Below are 17,422 nucleotides of genomic sequence, written 5' to 3'. Positions count from 1 at the left end.
GAGAACATGCGCGATCATCACAACCTTGCGTCCCAATGTCTCAGCACGGAGGTGGATGTAGAGGGGGAATGCGGGGATGATGGAGCGGAAATGATGAATTGGCGACATGGACCAAGAATCACGGTATGCAGGGTTTGAACGGTGGCGAACAAGGTTGAATTCGCTTGGGCAGGCCGAGGACAACCATATGAAGAGAGGCAACCCGGAAATCACGATACCCAGCTGATCATCCTAAAAAGACCCGAAAAAGTAAAACCATATCCGTCCGCCTGCTATCCCAAATGCAGTAGGAATGGAAGCCTGAAAGACGCCTTGACAAACTCCTTCACAAGGAGCGGTATAATGAAAGAGACAGGGACCAAACACGTAACGTAACGGCACGGAACCTTGGAGAGCCAGATTGGGGTATTTCATTCGAGGTTGGGGTTAAACTGAAACGAGGCGCATTACAACATCGCCACACCTCGTGTTCATTCAGCCACATGTAAAAAGCTCCCGGTTTCCAACGCGGGCGCGCGCCAGATCATAATTGTCGTCTCATGCGGCAGGCTTCCATGCGACGAAGACTCGCAATGAGCGGCTGAGACGTGTAGCTGGGTGCGGCGAGGCGCAAGGCGTACGGCTACCATCATCAGGCCTCCGATACGCATCCCACTTCTCGCACGCCATATCGAACGTACGCTTTTCCTGGGGTGTCGGGCCTGGGATCATACTCCAATTGAACCGGTCCTCGAGCACAGAGCCGAGACCCATGTGCTCCCTCATGTCCCTGTAATGACGGAAGTTGATTAGATCGTGTGTCGTGAAGACGAGATCAGAATAGTCGGCTTGGGTGCTTGGGTGATGATCACATCAAAAAAAGAAGATTGGCACACCATTGGTGCTTTTCCCCGTTTAGAAACGATGCCCCTATCAAAAGCACGCAAACTGAGTGTCCTAAACGCGTACCACCCAGCTGCTGTACCCACGAGAAGTTGGCACAAAAGGGCTATTTTCTCGCTCTCAGGAATTTGAGAAGATATGGGCGCCGTAGAGGCCGAAGAAAAAATCCACAAAAAATCGCAAACCCGCAAAAAAAAAAAAAAAAAGAAAGGCGAATACTCACAGTTCAAACCTCAACAATAACTCATCGAACTGCGACCTTGTCAGTCCCATGATCTTAGCGTACACCCCTTCTTCTTCCTTCCTCCTACCTCTCGTTTGAAACTCGCATACCCACTCCCACATAGCCTCCGCGCACGCCACAATCTCTTTCACCCGGAGCGCTAGATGAAGGTTCAAAGACCGCAAGTCGACATCTAATGCAGGGTTCGGCAGCCGGGCCCGTGTTTGCGTCTGCCTTTGAATATAGATGGCGCCATCGAGCGAGGCGTAGGGTGATGCCCCATTACTCAGACCGTCCAGCGAGACGATCATATTCCCGCTATGTCGGTCACCTGTACTCGAGTTCTGGCCAGCAGGTGCCACACCGGACTTGGATGAACGCACATCCGATGGCTGTGTGCCCTCCTTCAAAGGTGGGAAGCGGAACAGGATCGGAGGGTGCGTGCGAACGTCTACACGTGTTTCAGTTAGCTCGAATTTGACATCGCTTACATCTCGGAGAAATGTAAGAGAACAACAAAAAGGACAGCTTTTAAAGAGGGACGTTTCATCCACGCAACCACTGCCACGACCTCACCCGCGGCACATGCATACAGAACCGCCCTCCAACCAGGAAAAAATTGATGGATGATCACTCACCCTTGAACCACAACCCCACCGTGTTAGCCAGCAGACTCAGCGGAGAAAGATTGATGAATCGCTCCGCGTGCATCTCGTTGTAAATCGTTTCGAGGATAGTGTGGTCTCGCGGGTCTGTTGGGGGAGGGTTCAACTCAAGGTTGGTGCCCACACTCCTATCGACCCGGAGCAGTGCACTCCCACTCGCTTGGAACGCATCCTCGTTGACCGTCGGCTCCTGCACCTCCAGCGTCCTCGGGCTCGTACTCAGGCTCCCCCCGCTAAAACTCGCACTCCTCACCGCACTCAACCCCATCCGACTCCCTAACGATACCTTGCTCGTCCGTGCCTTCTGGTTCTCCCCAACCTGCAACGACGTCCTACTCCGATTCTGTGGCATCACAAAAAACGGTGTTGCCGTCGGCTCCAACAACACAGCCTGCGCAGCTTTGTTCTTCTTCTGCACAGGCGGCGTCGATTTTGGTGGGGAACCAGCCGCCATCACGAAAAAGGGCATCACGGTGGGCTCCATCAGTACCGCCTGTGCAGCCTTGTTGATCTTCTGCGATGGAGGAGGGCCGATGATGGTGCTGATGGAGGGCGTTGGTGTTGGGGAACTGCTTTTGGAGGATAAGGAGGATGAGGAGAAGAATGGCTGGGAAGGTGCAGCTGAGCTAGCTGTCGATGGCCGCTTGGGAGCCTTGAGTGCTTGGTTAGCAGATGTTGGCTGACGGAGGGAGAGGGAGCGGTGTATGAAAGCGTTGCTTGAAGTTGCCATCGGCGTGATAGAGGAATCGGTGGGCAGAGAGATGGAGATGGTGGGCTGTTTGACCGCGGCGGACGACTGTCTATCTCGATGGATCTCGATGGTGAGCCCAGGGCCGGAAGAATCCGTCGAGGCAGACGAGCTGCTCGTCGACCCGGCCGCACTACTCCTCCCCGACTCGGTGCCCGACGTAGCCCCAGGGCTCAGACTCGAGCCGCTATGACACATTGACATATTGCTTCCCTTGCTCCTCAAAGTCCCCACCTCGCTCCCTTCGCCATCTGTCCGCCCTGGAAAGCTCAAGTCCTCCTCGACAACCTCAAATGCAGCCCCTGGCTTCATCACGCGTGTGATTTCTTCAAAGAGGTCATCCCACTAGATGAGGGAGAAGTATGGCTGTCAGCACGAAGTACGAGAGAGTGCGAGAAGACGCGCCTTGTCCTCGGGTACGCCCCTCGCGATGCGCTTGACATGCACGAAATCAAACTCATCGTTAGCAAATGGAAGCCCTTCGAGGCTGGACGACGTGGTCAGTATGATGGCATGGATAAGAAAGGAGAAGGACTGGGGAATGTGGAGGGTTCATTACTCACAAATTGGCCTGGACCCAGCTCACCCTCCTCACGAGATCTTTGTCTTTCGAGACACGCGCAAGGTTTGGGTAGAGAGACACGATGTCGAGGCCTGTCAGTCCAAGTGGTTAGCACGTCATTCGAACATCCCTTCCTCTACAGATTTCTCCCTCCGTACACTCCCAAACACAATAAAGCAGTAGGAAACGCCACACATCACCGACGAAACTGAAAAGTACTCACCAACAACTTCGCATCCCTTCCAGCACTTCGCAGCCTCGATCACCCACACTCCATTCCCACATCCAATATCCAACACTTTCTTCAGCGGCCCCTGTCCAGGTGGATCGCTCCACGACGGCGGAAACACATGCCACGTCAATGATCCCCCGCTCATTTGGCGGGCTAGTCGCATATCGAGGACATCCCTGCACGAACATAGGTCAGCTGCGTCAAGGAAGGAACGCGATGACGTGAATGCACGCCCACTCACAGATCTACCACTCGCCGTTCATAGCTCCGCGGGTAAGGCACGTCCTGGCGCCTGAAACGATGGTGCCGCCGGTACGAGGCATCGATCCCGCCATGCACGTTGAGGACGAGGGCTGCATCAGACGGCGCGCCATTGTAATGGCCATGAGGAGCGCGTGCGTCATCTTCGCCGATGTCTGAAGATGGAGAGCGCGGCGACACCGGGGACGTAGGTATGGGCTGGGTCTACAGAAAGCACGAGTGAGTATGGGTATTCGAAGCGGCACGCAGAGAACGTACCTGTGCCCGCTCCTTGCCATTCCCGTACGACGATGTCTGCTGCAAGAGCAACGGAGGATCCGAACAAGACATGAGCGCACCCGCACCTGCACCCCAGCGTGGCACTCCCGCAGGGCCGCGCATCATAAAGTTGCTCGTTGGTACAGTCTCGGGCGTCGTAGATAGACGAGCTGCGAGAGCGCTGAAGGGTTTGGAAGTTGGACTGGTCCCAGTGCCGACCGGGGGCAGAGACCGCGACGAGAATGGGAAGCGGGAGGTGCGAGGCCTCTCTCGATTGTCCCGATCTGTCGCATCGGTATTCTCGCCGATGTGCGGGTGAGTGGGCGGGTAGGATGGGTAGGGGCGGGAAGTCCACGGGGAGAGACCTCCTGGGGTTGGGTACATGGTAGGTTTGTTGGAGAGTGGATCTCGCTGCGCGTTCTTGGAGAAGAAGTGGACTTGGGGACGGGAGGGGGTGACACGTGCAAGAGGCGCGTTCGAAAGGGGAGGCGAAGGCGATTGTGATAGAGGAGGTAGTGGATAAGATGGCGGGGATCGTGATGAAGGAGGAGAGCGCGGGGAAGTTGGCCACGTGGGAGATAGAAATGGCTCCTTCAGAGTAATCTCCTGGTGGAGTGGGCTATCTAGCATCAGCGGGGACACAGACAAAGCCGGATGCTGTGTCGAAGGCAACGAACTGGGCGTAACAGGACTTGGATATTGCTCTTCCGGAGAACTCGGATAATGCACAGGACTATGACGTGTGCTTGAAATGCCTGGCGAGATAGAGCCTGGAGGTGGGGGAAGAGGGGAAGATGGCGGGGGATAAGGGGGAGGCGCACGATTACGGCGTCTATGTACGAACTGTGTTTTGTCAGTACAGTCAGTTGATATGCTATTCGAAATCACTGACCGGCACGAATTCCTTCTTCAACCTGTCTGGGTTTCTTGGTGGACGCGGTGGTCTGGGAGGTCGATCATAATAGGTCGGCGTGTCGGCATACGGAAAGAGCTCAAGAATGTCCGATAGGCTGTCAGTACTAGCGGTTGATGGTGTAGGCGAAGGGACGAGCATCGTGGTCGATGGTAAGCGCAGAGTGGAACCAAGAGAAGAAGATCTGGGCCTGGTGTAGAGACTCACTTGATGGCACGGGGCGAGCATTATGGCGGGAGGATATGGCAGGCGGACCCATCCAATGGCCAAATACTGAACCTTTACTTATCCGAGATAAGATGAATAGCCCCGAGTATAGCCCCGACCATCTGACTTCCAGTTTCCCATACAATATCCAGCCGATCCAGTGGAGACTAATAAGTGATTGACTGGTAACCGTCAGTAATTTCTGCTGCACCGACGTCATGTTTTAGTTTATCGACCAATAGCGTGCCCTGCAAACGCGTTTAAACCATACAAATACATGCCCAGGTACGAACAGACAGCGCAAGCTGTACAGGACGCCCATAACTCACACGTACTCTCCTCAAGCGCCCTTTGATTTGATTTCAACGTGTTGACGACTGCGGAAGCCAGTGATGAATAAATTGTGACAATGCAAAGAAGAACTCACAATGTATACGGTCTGAGATTAACGGCATATCGTGCCGCGCACGTTCGAACTCTCTAGGCTTCCAAGAAACGGACTTCCTGTGCGATTCCACGGATCTCCTGTGCAATTTCATCTTTCATAACACTCAAGCGCTCAACTCTATCTCCCTCGTCGAGATGATCATCAATGACTTCCGTACCATCACCTGATTTAGCACTGCCAGCTGCACATGAACAAAGCATAATCCTAATCAGGCAGACACCACAGCGACAACCACGTACAACGCTGAAACGGATGATGATATTAACGAGCTTAATAACACCATTTCGAACCGGCGTGATGGAACTCGCTGCCACAGATAGAGCACATGTAGACGTGTTTGTGTTTCCCGTGAGTGCACTTTCCGATATCGAATGGTATGCAAACGACCGCGAGAGTTGATTTGTGGACAAGCGAGTTGCGCCACTTGCAGATGACCGCATCATTTTCGACTGTATGTGTGTGCAACGGCTAACTCTGTGCCCTGTCCGACTGCAGAAAAAGTAAAGGCACACGTCGGATTCATACACGCATTTGCCCTTGCGAAAGTTCCCACCAGACGATCCCGCTAGCTCATCAGACCCCTTGTTGTCACGGTGGTACGGATGGAACCTGTGGGAGTGCGCAGAGAGCTTTGTAGCTTCCCGCGCGACTCGATCGGCAGCCTCGCTAACTTCCAAATGCAAAGTCTCCAGCTCAACTTCGTGCCAGCGACGTTCGTAAGCAGCATCGAGGAGGAAAGATTGCGTATTGAAGAATATCTGCCTCGTCTCGATGTCGAAGGCGAGGATAGCTCGGTAGTCCTTTCGCATGCCACGCGATAAACAGAACGATCTATGCTGCTTGAACCGCTCCACGATAGCAGGGTTTGCGACCAGGGACATGAGCCCAATGAAATTCTCCGACGCTTGGTAGAACTCGACTAGAGAAAGAGTGTCACGGTCTTCTGGCGGAAAGCTTGAGATGTCCTCCCTTGCATGTATTTTCTCGATAGAAGAGTAAGTTAAAAGGGTGAGGGGGACGTGGATTTTTTCCTTGGCAAGATCGATGATGGCACGAGGAATATCGTAAAAGAAATCGATGGAAGATACGAATCGAATGTCTGAATCACGAAAGACAACGGTATCTGCGGTGCGTGAAGAGGAAACAGTCAGAGCCTTGGAAGACGCGTCGGCATTAGCATCTGCGGAGATCACTGCACGTAGAGCAACTTTAGAAGACGCCGTGAAAGAGAATTATACGCGTGAATGAAATGTGTAGTAGCGTCAAGGTGAGGCGGAGTCTTGAACTGGAATGAAGAACGCGAGTTGGACGCGTGATACGCGTCGCCATCTTCATCGTCAGTGCGCAATTCGCGAAGAGCAGCGTTCCACCCAGCTACAACACGCAAGCTGTTCACGTCGTCGCGGTTTGCGACGCGTCTCTGCTACCGAATCAATTATATTCTGGATTTCGTCAGTCGTCATGAAACCTCGGTTGGCGATGGCATCAACGTCACTGGACGTAGTACCGCACCGCGTGACAGAGTTTGAAGAGTTAGACATTAAGAATAAGTTACTTATCGAGCGTAAAAATGTGTTCGGGTTTAAAGCGAACAACGATGATCTATAGGGGAACAACACCACTCGTTTAGTACTAAGCAGCTTGATAGCTTAGTGCAACTTCGAAGTTGCTGTCCAGCTCTGTCCAGAGCAAAGCAGTTTACTGACTGGGCTCAAGTCGGTATCCATGCTATACTGGCCAATCCAATGCAAAGAGCTTCGCACTCAATTCAAAGCTGGGACTTTAGCCGATGAGATTAAGTTCAAGTTAGATATTCAACTGATGTTCCTCGCCGAAACTTTTTGCTTGTTAAAGCATGTGGTTGCTTACCTCTGTCTTCGGAGCCGATGGGAAGCTGACCCAGTGGAGGCTCTAGCCATGATTTTCCCTGGATCATAAGTTTGAGGAAGATCTAACAATAGCGAGGCTGGTTGTATATCATGTCAACATGATATATGCTGTAGACCGCGGTGTCCACTCAATAATCGCCTTGCCAATTATTTCGTGACAGAACTTTATGCGCACCATACATACGTGTCCCGTCGGTGCATGTAATCTCGAAATCCCCTCGAGAAGTCACAGATAGCATCCGATGACCCAGGACAGCCGGCGCCTGAACACTGGAGTAATCGCCACGAAGCGCTATTCAATCGATTATCAGCGTGTATATCTTGGCGTTGAATTGGGTAAGAAAATTTAAAAGTCAGAGCTGATGATAATGATGTTCTTCTCTTATTGTCGAAGAGCAATCCTTATACATCCTCATGCCTAATCAAGTCAAAAGGTATACACGGTAGAGCGCTCGATCGAAAACCTACTCGCTCATCTCTTCCTCCTCCTCCAGTTCTATCTCCTTACATCCTCCCTCCTTGTCCTCAACCTGGACTACCTCCCCGCTGGCAGCATCCCACCGCGCCAACAGCCCAATCCTAAACACCACCATCTTCTCACCGATAAGTTTTAGCAACTGTGCCTGCTCGCTCGTCAAGGCCCTCCCCTTGTCACATACCCGATGAGGGCTTTCAAGTGTTGGTACACCACGCTTCATCGTCGTCGTAAGACCCAGCTTTCGGAGCTGTGGGTCCTCATTATGCGGGAATGGTTCGGGCGGGTCAGAATGCGCCCGCATCACGGGTCCTGCAGGTAGTATCACCGTCCGCGTGGCGATGTTTCCTGCTCGCGCATAATCCGCTTGTTTGAAGTCGTCAAACCATTGCGTGACTTCTTGAGGTTCGGAGTCTGTGAAAAGCAAGCCTACCTGGCCTTTTATTTGCTGAGATGCTTTGTTAGTCTGAGATGAAAATTGAGTTGACGACATACTTGTGCGAGTTTGTGTAGTCCCATCCGGTGCTCCTCTTCTACTGTTGCGCCCAGGGCTTTTGCCATCACTGCTCCTCGACCGAAAAATATCCGTGCTGAACTGCGGTAAAATCAAATTGTCAGTCAACGCTGCAGACAGGACAAGCAGCGGCAACGCACTCCTTCCATAGATTCCGTACAGTTTTTAGATGCGCATTGCGCATTGCGCCGACTTCGAACAGCCAGCAGTATTTCCATTTCTCAGCATTTTGTTGTACCTTGAGGGAGAGGGACAATTAGCACTCGTATTTCAGGGCGGCAAAGAACAAAAGTGTATAGAAAATGCTTGTAAGGAACTTCTACGATCACAGAACTCTGCGCAGAACGCATCGTAAGAGAAGAATAAATTCTACAAAAACTAACCTCGGCCAGGAGAGCATTTTTGTGCTCCCTCGTCTTTTTCGATACTTTTGTGAGCGAAACTATAATACAGCATCAGCCTTCTGACCACGATCTACCAAAGAAACGAACGAACTCACCGAGTTTTGAGCGTTTTGACCTAGGCATGGTATGTACAAGGAGGAGACAAAGTTTAGCAAATGAAATCAAAAGTCCGCTACACCAAATTATCTTTTATCTAGATCTTCCTCAATGGACGCAGTTTCTTCAAGCGAGCTCTCTGCCCTTCGCGCTGCGCTCCTCAACACGAGTGGTACAGTGCCCTTGCACGATCGTTTTAGAGCGCTCTTTACGCTGAAAAGTTTGAAGAATGATGAAGCAGTCAAGATCATCTCTGAGGGTACGTGAAAGTTCTGTCTTTCATGTAGTCTGCTCGTTTTCTTCGATCTATCTTCTTCGTATTTCACAAACCGTCCTTCTATTTGATTTTCGTGTGGGCCTGCGCATGCGCTGACGCATGATCCATGTACCAGGCTTCGCCGACCAGTCAGCACTGCTCAAGCATGAGCTTGCATACTGCTTAGGCCAGATGAAGCTCGTCTCAGCTCTCCCTGTCCTTCAATCAGTGCTGGAGAATCTGAACGAGGATCCGATGGTCCGACATGAGGTAAGAGTCTCATCGTCGACCTCTGTAATCATTCGTACAATACACCATCACATTGCGTTTGCCCCGCTTTTGTACGCTCCGGTGTACGATGATGCTAACTAGCACTCGAGACAGGCAGCAGAAGCAATGGGCGCAATATCATCGCCTGATTTCAAAGCAGTCCTCACGAAATACCTCACCGATCCCAACAGGAGCGTGCGCGAGACTTGCGAGATCGCGCTCGCTAAAATTGAATGGGATAATTCTGAAGAGGGACGCCATCATCTTGCGTCAAAAGAATCGTTAGATCAGACCCCGTATGTAGCTTTCGATTCGTTTTTCGAAATCCCTTGCTTGTGTGTCTTCACACAAACTCACATCGCATTTCACAGGACATACACCTCCATCGACCCCGCTCCACCCTCCTCCAAACTGCTCTCTGGCCAGCCAAAGCCAGATGACTTGTCTGAATCTGCAATCGCCTCCCTCCGTACCACGCTTATGGATACTTCCGTCTCCCTCTTCGAGCGCTATCGGGCCATGTTCGCCCTCCGCAACATCGGGACGCCAGCAGCCGTAGACGCACTCGCATCAGGATTCTCTGATGATAGCGCACTGTTCAAGTCTGCTTCTTTTCAATTTTTGGCTTCGTCACGACGCTGAACGCATCCACTGCAGGCACGAGATCGCCTTTGTTTTTGGCCAACTCCTGAGCGCGCACTCTGTACCTTCTTTGCTTAAAGTCCTGCAGGACGGATCTGAGTCCGACATGGTGCGACATGAGGCTGCAGAGGCGCTTGGAGGGATAGCCACGCCTGAAGTGCTGCCCCACCTTAAAGAGTGGATGACGCGCGAAGATTCTCCGCGCGTTGTGCGGGAGAGTTGTCAGGTTGCTATTGATATGTGGGAGGTACGTTTTTTCTTCAATCCTATCAAGCGTGATGAATTTCTGATGATTGGTAGTATGAGAATTCAGGGCAATTCCAGTATGCAAATGGACTGGAAAGCGCTAGGGTAGAGGCTACTCCTGCTTGATCTGTGTTGTCGATAGAGAAGGAAAAGAAAAAGGTTGTATTGCGTGCTGTATTCATATCTATGGCGCGCATTAATTTTAGACGCTGTTCATATCTTGTACTCATGTCCGATAAGTTGAATCAGAACATTCCTCTATCAAGTGCCTCATTCGCACAGGCGTGTATCGAAAATTGTGCGCATTCGTTTCAACAGGCTGATGTAAAGTTAACACATCTATACAGCTCATGCTATGGATACAACAGAATGGATACATTTACGACATAAAGAACTTGTGTAATACCGGTATGCTCTATTCAGTATCAAACACCAACGCGCGAACCTCAATGGACTGCCTATTTGGTGCGTCCTTGGGGCTGGACACATCCCTGAACGCCGAATGAGGTGTGAGGCGCGCCTTATCCTCGTCCGAATCATAACACTTGATGAGAGTAACCTCATCAGGGGTCTGGTTCGCGAGGAAGTACCAGCGTTGCGTTGGGCTGTAACGTACGCTGAACGTAGAGCCCTCGCGATCTGGATAGATATGCCTCGTAGAAACTAAGTCCTTCTCAGGATCAAGGGTACGGTAATCTGCGACAGCAAGTGGGTTGTGCGCGACTGGGTTGGCGATAGGCCTGGATAGATGGATTGGGTTACTTAGTTGTGGGGAAGATGTGCTCGACTCACCTCCAGACATTGATGATGCGAACGCGACCTTTGAGCAAGCGTTCAGCGTCGTCGCCGAGATGGCGATGGACACGACCGATGGCAGCGGAGGAGGTTTGGTCGACGTGGACACGTTGCTAGGGTATTCGGTGAGTGGCATACCTCAGGGCATTCTTGATAATAACTTACCACAGGGCCACGAGCACCCTTCACTGGGATTGCTCCTTCAACTGGGCTCCGCCTTTATGAATCTTAAGCCAAGGCACTATAAATTTTCACGGGTACTCACCTAATGGTATGATCAAAGATAGCCACCTTCTTTGCCCCCGCATACTGCTTTAAAATGTCTTCCACTTCGGCATAATATTTCGTCTGGATCACCTCTTCGTCGACGAAATCCTTCTCTACGCTCTTGTGCGTGATGAACTGGAAGCCCGACTTGTCGAGCCCAACAGTGTCCTCCTTGCCACGAATATCATGGACAACAACTTGCTGGACATCTTCGCCTATGTTTGTCCTGGGGACTCCTGCAGGAGACTCCTCGACATAGTTGTAAGGCGCCTCGTTGTTAGTAGGCTTATAGAAGTTGAGGGTAGTCTGCACGTCGTGGGGAACAAGTACTTCGACAGTCATGATGATTGGAACTTCAAGGGCGTTGTTATGTTATTGCTGGCGTTTGGAGCCGCCCCCAGGTTGCATTTTATACTCCCCCATGCTCATCCGCGGATGACTCTGATGCTATTATAAGACGTTTTTGTAAGAGGAGATTGGTGATCGTTTCGACGTTTGGCGCAAGTCTGAACCGATATGGCGTGCCCTAACTATCGAAGATTAGTACTCGCATAGGGGCTTGGCTTTGTAAAGCTTCTTACGGAGCATTTCCAATCCATGTTACTAAGTCATACAGTAAGTACTTATGTCATACAGATCGGGGATTTCAACATTTTGCCTCTTGCAAGATTTCAATCAAAAGCAGATCTAGACCTGGCTAGAGTATTCCAGACCTAGCCTAGAGCGTTCCAGAGCACTCTAGATTACCTTTCGAATGTAATTTCACTGGCGGCAAAAAGTGGTAAAATGTCAGTTTCCCCGCTGTGTCACACAGAAACTTGTGAATGAGATGACTGCCCCTAAGTATAATGATACCAACCTACCTCACGTGAATACTTGAGTGCTGGTTGATACCGTTGGGGACATCAATATTTCTCCCAATACAATACGACTTCGCGCACCCCAATCGTAAGAACTTTGGAAGACTGTCGTTCCTTCTTGAATATGCCCTTGGGTAAAATAGAAAACAGTGACTTGGAACTTCTATACTTGACAGAGCGATTGGCTCTCGATACTATACCACTGGTTCTCTTCAGAGTTGAGTAACGTTCGGCCTAGTCTTCAGTACAACATGTACATGCTGCAGTGAGGTCGCCTCGGCTGTAGTCACGAGCAGTCTCCCGTAGTCGGCAGACCTTGAAAGAAGTGAAGACAGTCGTTCTACTTAGATCACAAGGATTAATTGACACACCTCGAGAACAGGGGTACTACTACTAGTGACCGAGCTAGTCCCTACCAGTAAGTAGTACATATACAACGTCAAGTTCATCATGATATCGTGGCTATACCTGAGAAGGAAAAGATCACAGTGGTCAAGTTGCCTGGTGAAGCCAAAGAGGATGACCATGAACGTGCATATATCCCCCTTGCAACCAGTTAGTTGCCAGAACATGATGGAGGCTATCACCAAGTCAACGTCATGTTACGTTTCAATGTGTAAGCTTGGCCGTTCAAATCAGAACCGCTTCTGTGACACTTAAATCTCAGCTGACCTCGAGCTTGAGTATCTCAACCTCCTCATCGGCTACTACCACCACAGACCACAATTCGAGCCTCTCTTCAAGGTCTATTCAGATAACCCCACATACTGCATAGGGCCTCATTATTATTCATAGTAGCTTTCTGGTAAATTATTTGAAATTGCGTCCTTAAATATCGAACGAATGGCAGACAATTCCTGTCGCATTCTCACTCTATCTTCTTCGAAGGACGATACCTTGCAGTTTCTGCAAAGCACGTTTGTCGCTGCAGTGCGGTCATTCCTTGCATTGACGAGTCGATACAGGACTGGTACAGAATGATCATTCGACAAACACCAACAATCCATCCATCATCCCTTGGACAATCGCGAATAAGTACTACACTGCTGATGTACACTTCGAAGTCCATCAGCTCCCAGAATGGAGACCCAGCGATCACGAGTTGGAAAGTGTGCCTGCCGTGCTGTACACATGGACCGCTGGAGAGGTAAGTGCTCAAAGGCTTGCGTTGTTCTCGTACGCGTCTGATTTCTGAGCAGCCATACCGGGAGAATGCCCAGATGATATCGCAACGCCTATCACATCACGATTTCGAAGTATCTCTGGCCATTCGACTTCCCTCTACTACGGCCGGAGGTGAAGGAACTGAAGATGATGAAATGGACTCATTTCTTGGATCACTGGGGTTTGAATTTATCGATGCCCGAGATTCAACATCTTCCGCCCATCATGATCGTGGCGGTAAGCATATGCAGTTCTTGTACAAGGAGAGGCCGTCCTGAGGAGTTTCATTACCCCAGGGGTTGCCCGGGCCATAGATGCCTTGAGCACAATCATGTGGCCGTCCATGATACAAACCTCCTCCAAAGGACGGGGTCATGGCCTCTTGGGGATGACCCATGGTACGGGAGAAGACCTCAACAGCCTCATTGCTACGCGCCCCCCAGGAGGGCGTGATCGCATGCAACAAGAACTGGAAGAGTTAGAGCGATGGCTCGACGAAGATAATTCCGATGGTCGTCTTGATGCAAGCAAGAAAAACATAAGTAATGACCCGTGGAGTGCCGCAGCCACAACAGGCAGTTTGTCACCCACAGAGGATCCCTCTACGCCATGCCCCCACAATCACGCCTTTGACGACGATTTCACCGCTTTCGTGTCCGCTTCACCTTCAGTGGCAGATGCCGAAACTCAGCCTGCACAAATATCATCTGAAAGACCAGTGCCACCTCTCCCTTTGTTAAGGTTCAGCTCGACGTTCACCTTCGACTCTGGTTTTGATACCTCTGGACGATCGACGCCAGTCAACGATGAGCACGAATATTCTCGTTTGACTGCGAATGCCTCGGATCTTGGTGTATCTTATAGGTCTTTAGGGTCAGTCTCCGATTTTGGGGACACAGAGGCAGAGGAACCCCACAAACAGGAAGATTCCGATGACGAGATGCCTTCCAACGCTGAGATTACTGCCACCTCGAAGCGTATTTTCGGCGCAACACCCCTTGTTTTCTCGCCCAATGATGAAAATGACATCCGTTCACTGCAAGAAAATCTTCCTCTGCCGTCTGAAGTCGAAGTCGCCGACCCCTCAGAAGCGGACCTCGAACGTCTCGATCTGCAGAGCATGCTGAGCGCGCTTCAGGGTCTTAAGGAGGAAATTGCGGGGATGCCTGACTCGCAGGAACGTAAGAGGGCAGCTGCTAGGGTAGCTTTAGGTTTGGTCTATGGGCTTGATGGAAATTCCAATTGAAAGGTGCGCGCTAATAGCACGCAATAACTACGGCTAATGCGAGAGTGCAGCGGTGAAGAACTGGATGCATAGCTGGGAAGTTATCTTGCGCACTTGCTCGACAAGTGGCGTGGACGCGTCCAAGTTTCAAGCTTCCGGTCACTCGTAACTCGGCCGCTCAATAGGTGGCATGCTACAACCCTGTATTGTACCAGTACGAAAAAGATATCAGGCTAAGGCTTGCATAATATATATACTTACACGTTACCTTCTAAGCTTTATGTTCTTTCCTGAGGCTGAGAAGTAATCGGGACCAATAGGTGAGGTGCGCAGTGAGAAGACATTTATAAACTAAAGGTGTGCATTACATCAGATCTTGTTTCAAAAGCAGTTATACAACAGTAATATGTACGCGTTTCAACTTGATCGGCCAGAGACACATACTCCTCAGAATTACTCGGCATTCTCCTCGTCATCGTCGTCCGCATTTCCAGTCTCATCCCGGACACCTCCCGCCACGAAGCTCATGATGCCAGCCATGTCAAGCTTTTCCACTACATCTTCCGCAACGCTAACGTCCATACTACCCAGCACCTTGTTGACCTCCTCCAGAGTCCCAACCTTGAGTGCGGCCTTGAGGTCCTCGGGGAAGCCCTCGAAGACATCCCACCGCATCTGCAGTGCTTTGCGAACTTGTTCAACTTCCAGATCCTCCGTCCCTGGACCCTCGAGTCGCAAGTCCTCAGGTGGAGGACCATCAGGTACATTGAACGAGATGCTTGCAGATGGGTTCTCGGGCACAAGTTGTATCTGCTCCTTCTGCACCTCCTCAGAAGTTTCCGCCGCCGCCGCTTTTGCACGCGTCTTGAGGTGAGAATATGTGCTCTCGACGTCATTCACGAAGACGGGGACAGCGCGCTGGTCGCCTGTGATCATCCTACGAAACGATCAAATTAGGATCTGTGCATCAGCTTATGCAGAAATCAGACACTTGCTTCTGGAAAAATAGTCGGACGCCATCTCGGCCTAGCTTCTCGCAGTATTGTAAGAGTAAGCTTTGGTGCACACACTGCTTCGCATATGCGAACCGGCCCTTTGATTCTGCACGGAAAGCCGCCACGAGCAATGCGTCAGATGCGCCGGCAACAACGACATCGCGATTTGCTTGGATGAAGCCGAAAGATTGTTCGTAACCCCATAACGGTAAGTGGGAGAAGGTTTCAAGAGAGGGCGTGAGTTCTGGTAGCTCCTCCTCGATATCGTCTTCCTCATCGGAGGGAGATGGCTTCGGGGCAGCAGCCGATGGCGATGGTGCTTTGGAACTCGAGGCAGCAGGGTTTAGCACCTCAAACTCAGTGGTTGTGGTCTTCTTTGGCACGTCTATTTTAGCATTCTTTACAGGTGGAGGAGCCGGTTTTGCGGGAATATACTAGAGAGTGTCGTGAATACCATCAGTGAGGGATAATGGAGTGTTGTTCTCACCTTGCTTTCGAATCCTTCGTGGATATCTTCACTTGTGATGTGCTTCTTTTGTTCATTCTCCTCCTCAGCAAGATCCTTCTCCAGCTTGGTTGTGTGCTCTGTGAGCGCTTTGATGTGCTTATCGAGACCACTGAGTACAGCAGCCTCCCGCTCATCTGCAGGAAGGCTCTTGGCGCCATCCCAGATCTGCAGGAGCAAAGACAACATCATGGCATCATAAGTTGGCTGATCCTTGGCATTCGTCGGCGGCGCCTCAGGAGATGGGCTTGTTTGTAATCTCTCTACCAATTGTTGGAAGTATTTCAACCCCCCGTCTGCGCTGGCCAGTCTAGAGCGGGCATCGCGAAGACGAGGAGCAAGGATACCATTGCATGCGATCTCTGCGTGGAGGGCCGAGATCTTGACTTTGCGGGTCTCGCGCTTCTCATGGATGTCGCGTTGCTTCCACCTGATGAGAGAACGCTTGTCAACGTTCGGGTGGCCTTCGATGTCGGAATCATCAGAGAGCTCGAGCTGATCCCACTTGGAGTAGTTTAGTGGCATTGTGACTTCGTTGGGATAGAACTGGTCAAGAGGAAGTGGTGATTCGGACTGGTCGAGAGTCCACGAATGTTCTCGAAGAACAATTGCGTTTCAGATCAATACAGCTTGCGGATGCATCGGCGCTTGCCAGCATGTTATCACTGAGGTATCGATACGAGGTACATATGTGTGAATCTCAAGGTTTATTCGCTGGTATGTAGCCGCAGCATGCAATCCGACAGACGAGTCAAACTAGTACAGTTCGAACGGACCAGAAGCCCAGCTACTAAGGGCATCAAAATCCATTCTTACTTGTCAGGAGTTGTCAGGTCAGTATGGCAATAAGTAAGCGCAGAATATGGTTCGTCAGTCCATTAGGATAAAAAGAGATACATACTTACTGGGCCAGTCACCAGCCTCTGCACTAAGTTCTGAATCCGATGAAAAATGTCAAGCACAGGAGAACTAAGTCGCGGGAATCTTGAAAGATGAGGCGACCGATCCGGTTCATAAACCCGTAAAAAGACAGGTGTCAGGATTCACTGCTCATCATAAGCCTGTCAGTATCAGAGAAATCAAGAACACTACATTCACTAACCGATGTCAGTACATATCACACCGGTACCAAGATTAAGTCAAGGAATCGAGCGAGACATAAGAGCCGACGAAAGAAACCTGTCTAGTTCGACATCAGATCTTCGCAGTGAAAGACGAAAAAAAGCTTACTACGGCCCGTGACATTCCTATTGGTGTTCCCCGTAGTCGACGAGAAATAGGAATAGGAATGCCAGGAGACGTCTACTGCTCCAGGAAGCATAGATTCTCGTTGTTAGCTATCCTGAGGAAAAATTGTCAATTCTGGGGCCGATTTGAGACCTTCCACAATGTTGCACGCCGATAGGTAACACTGAGTATA

At 50.8% G+C, this 17,422-nt stretch overlaps 8 protein-coding genes across 8 annotated transcripts; 2 read left to right on the top strand and 6 right to left on the bottom strand.

Annotated features, from left to right (window-relative positions):
• Positions 1 to 1,101: 1,101 nt before the first annotated feature.
• EDB91DRAFT_1049598 (uncharacterized protein) lies at positions 1,102 to 1,816 on the bottom strand (the record flags this gene model as incomplete). Its single annotated transcript, XM_041313471.1, has 2 exons — positions 1,102 to 1,556; positions 1,744 to 1,816. 2 exons carry the CDS (start codon positions 1,814 to 1,816, stop codon positions 1,102 to 1,104), a joined length of 528 nt encoding a protein of 175 aa, XP_041179665.1.
• A 1,265-nt stretch (positions 1,817 to 3,081) lies between these two features.
• On the bottom strand, positions 3,082 to 4,319 carry EDB91DRAFT_134847 (uncharacterized protein). Its single transcript, XM_041325971.1, has 3 exons — positions 3,832 to 4,319; positions 3,554 to 3,777; positions 3,082 to 3,488 (listed from the first exon to the last, which is right to left on the bottom strand). The coding sequence occupies exons 1-3, from the start codon at positions 4,213 to 4,215 to the stop codon at positions 3,197 to 3,199; spliced, it is 900 nt and encodes a 299-aa protein (XP_041179664.1). The 5' UTR covers positions 4,216 to 4,319; the 3' UTR covers positions 3,082 to 3,196.
• Positions 4,320 to 5,244: 925 nt separating this feature from the next.
• Positions 5,245 to 6,484, bottom strand: EDB91DRAFT_134832 (uncharacterized protein). The gene is made up of 3 exons (XM_041325963.1): positions 5,639 to 6,484; positions 5,379 to 5,573; positions 5,245 to 5,328 (listed from the first exon to the last, which is right to left on the bottom strand). The coding sequence occupies exons 1-2, from the start codon at positions 6,278 to 6,280 to the stop codon at positions 5,568 to 5,570; spliced, it is 648 nt and encodes a 215-aa protein (XP_041179663.1). The 5' UTR covers positions 6,281 to 6,484; the 3' UTR covers positions 5,245 to 5,328; positions 5,379 to 5,567.
• Positions 6,485 to 7,569: 1,085 nt separating this feature from the next.
• EDB91DRAFT_1119781 (ribosomal protein L10-domain-containing protein) lies at positions 7,570 to 8,849 on the bottom strand. The gene is made up of 5 exons (XM_041318160.1): positions 8,777 to 8,849; positions 8,661 to 8,719; positions 8,418 to 8,515; positions 8,259 to 8,358; positions 7,570 to 8,211 (listed from the first exon to the last, which is right to left on the bottom strand). Exons 1-5 carry the CDS (start codon positions 8,802 to 8,804, stop codon positions 7,753 to 7,755), a joined length of 744 nt encoding a protein of 247 aa, XP_041179662.1. The 5' UTR covers positions 8,805 to 8,849; the 3' UTR covers positions 7,570 to 7,752.
• A 39-nt stretch (positions 8,850 to 8,888) lies between these two features.
• EDB91DRAFT_1246091 (armadillo-type protein) lies at positions 8,889 to 10,317 on the top strand (the record flags this gene model as incomplete). The annotated part of the gene is made up of 6 exons (XM_041322619.1): positions 8,889 to 9,036; positions 9,170 to 9,303; positions 9,418 to 9,599; positions 9,675 to 9,905; positions 9,961 to 10,192; positions 10,246 to 10,317. The coding sequence occupies 6 exons, from the start codon at positions 8,889 to 8,891 to the stop codon at positions 10,315 to 10,317; spliced, it is 999 nt and encodes a 332-aa protein (XP_041179661.1).
• A 136-nt stretch (positions 10,318 to 10,453) lies between these two features.
• Positions 10,454 to 12,043, bottom strand: EDB91DRAFT_134780 (uncharacterized protein). Its single transcript, XM_041325943.1, has 6 exons — positions 12,001 to 12,043; positions 11,835 to 11,946; positions 11,252 to 11,783; positions 11,152 to 11,203; positions 10,984 to 11,099; positions 10,454 to 10,931 (listed from the first exon to the last, which is right to left on the bottom strand). Exons 3-6 carry the CDS (start codon positions 11,593 to 11,595, stop codon positions 10,607 to 10,609), a joined length of 837 nt encoding a protein of 278 aa, XP_041179660.1. The 5' UTR covers positions 11,596 to 11,783; positions 11,835 to 11,946; positions 12,001 to 12,043; the 3' UTR covers positions 10,454 to 10,606.
• Positions 12,044 to 12,745: 702 nt separating this feature from the next.
• Positions 12,746 to 14,812, top strand: EDB91DRAFT_1119769 (uncharacterized protein). Its single transcript, XM_041318159.1, has 4 exons — positions 12,746 to 13,026; positions 13,079 to 13,260; positions 13,313 to 13,514; positions 13,574 to 14,812. The coding sequence occupies exons 1-4, from the start codon at positions 12,957 to 12,959 to the stop codon at positions 14,521 to 14,523; spliced, it is 1,404 nt and encodes a 467-aa protein (XP_041179659.1). The 5' UTR covers positions 12,746 to 12,956; the 3' UTR covers positions 14,524 to 14,812.
• Positions 14,813 to 14,821: 9 nt separating this feature from the next.
• Positions 14,822 to 16,652, bottom strand: EDB91DRAFT_1119767 (Cdc37 N terminal kinase binding-domain-containing protein). Its single transcript, XM_041318158.1, has 3 exons — positions 15,985 to 16,652; positions 15,498 to 15,931; positions 14,822 to 15,439 (listed from the first exon to the last, which is right to left on the bottom strand). The coding sequence occupies exons 1-3, from the start codon at positions 16,525 to 16,527 to the stop codon at positions 14,956 to 14,958; spliced, it is 1,461 nt and encodes a 486-aa protein (XP_041179658.1). The 5' UTR covers positions 16,528 to 16,652; the 3' UTR covers positions 14,822 to 14,955.
• Positions 16,653 to 17,422: the final 770 nt, after the last annotated feature.

This window comes from Suillus paluster, assembly GCF_016628075.1.
Source record: "Suillus paluster strain FC165 chromosome Unknown EDB91scaffold_13, whole genome shotgun sequence".
Taxonomy (NCBI): Eukaryota; Fungi; Basidiomycota; class Agaricomycetes; order Boletales; family Suillaceae; genus Suillus; species Suillus paluster.
The sequence above is the reverse complement of the archived record's forward strand: the minus strand, read 5'-3'. Positions and strand labels throughout refer to the sequence as shown.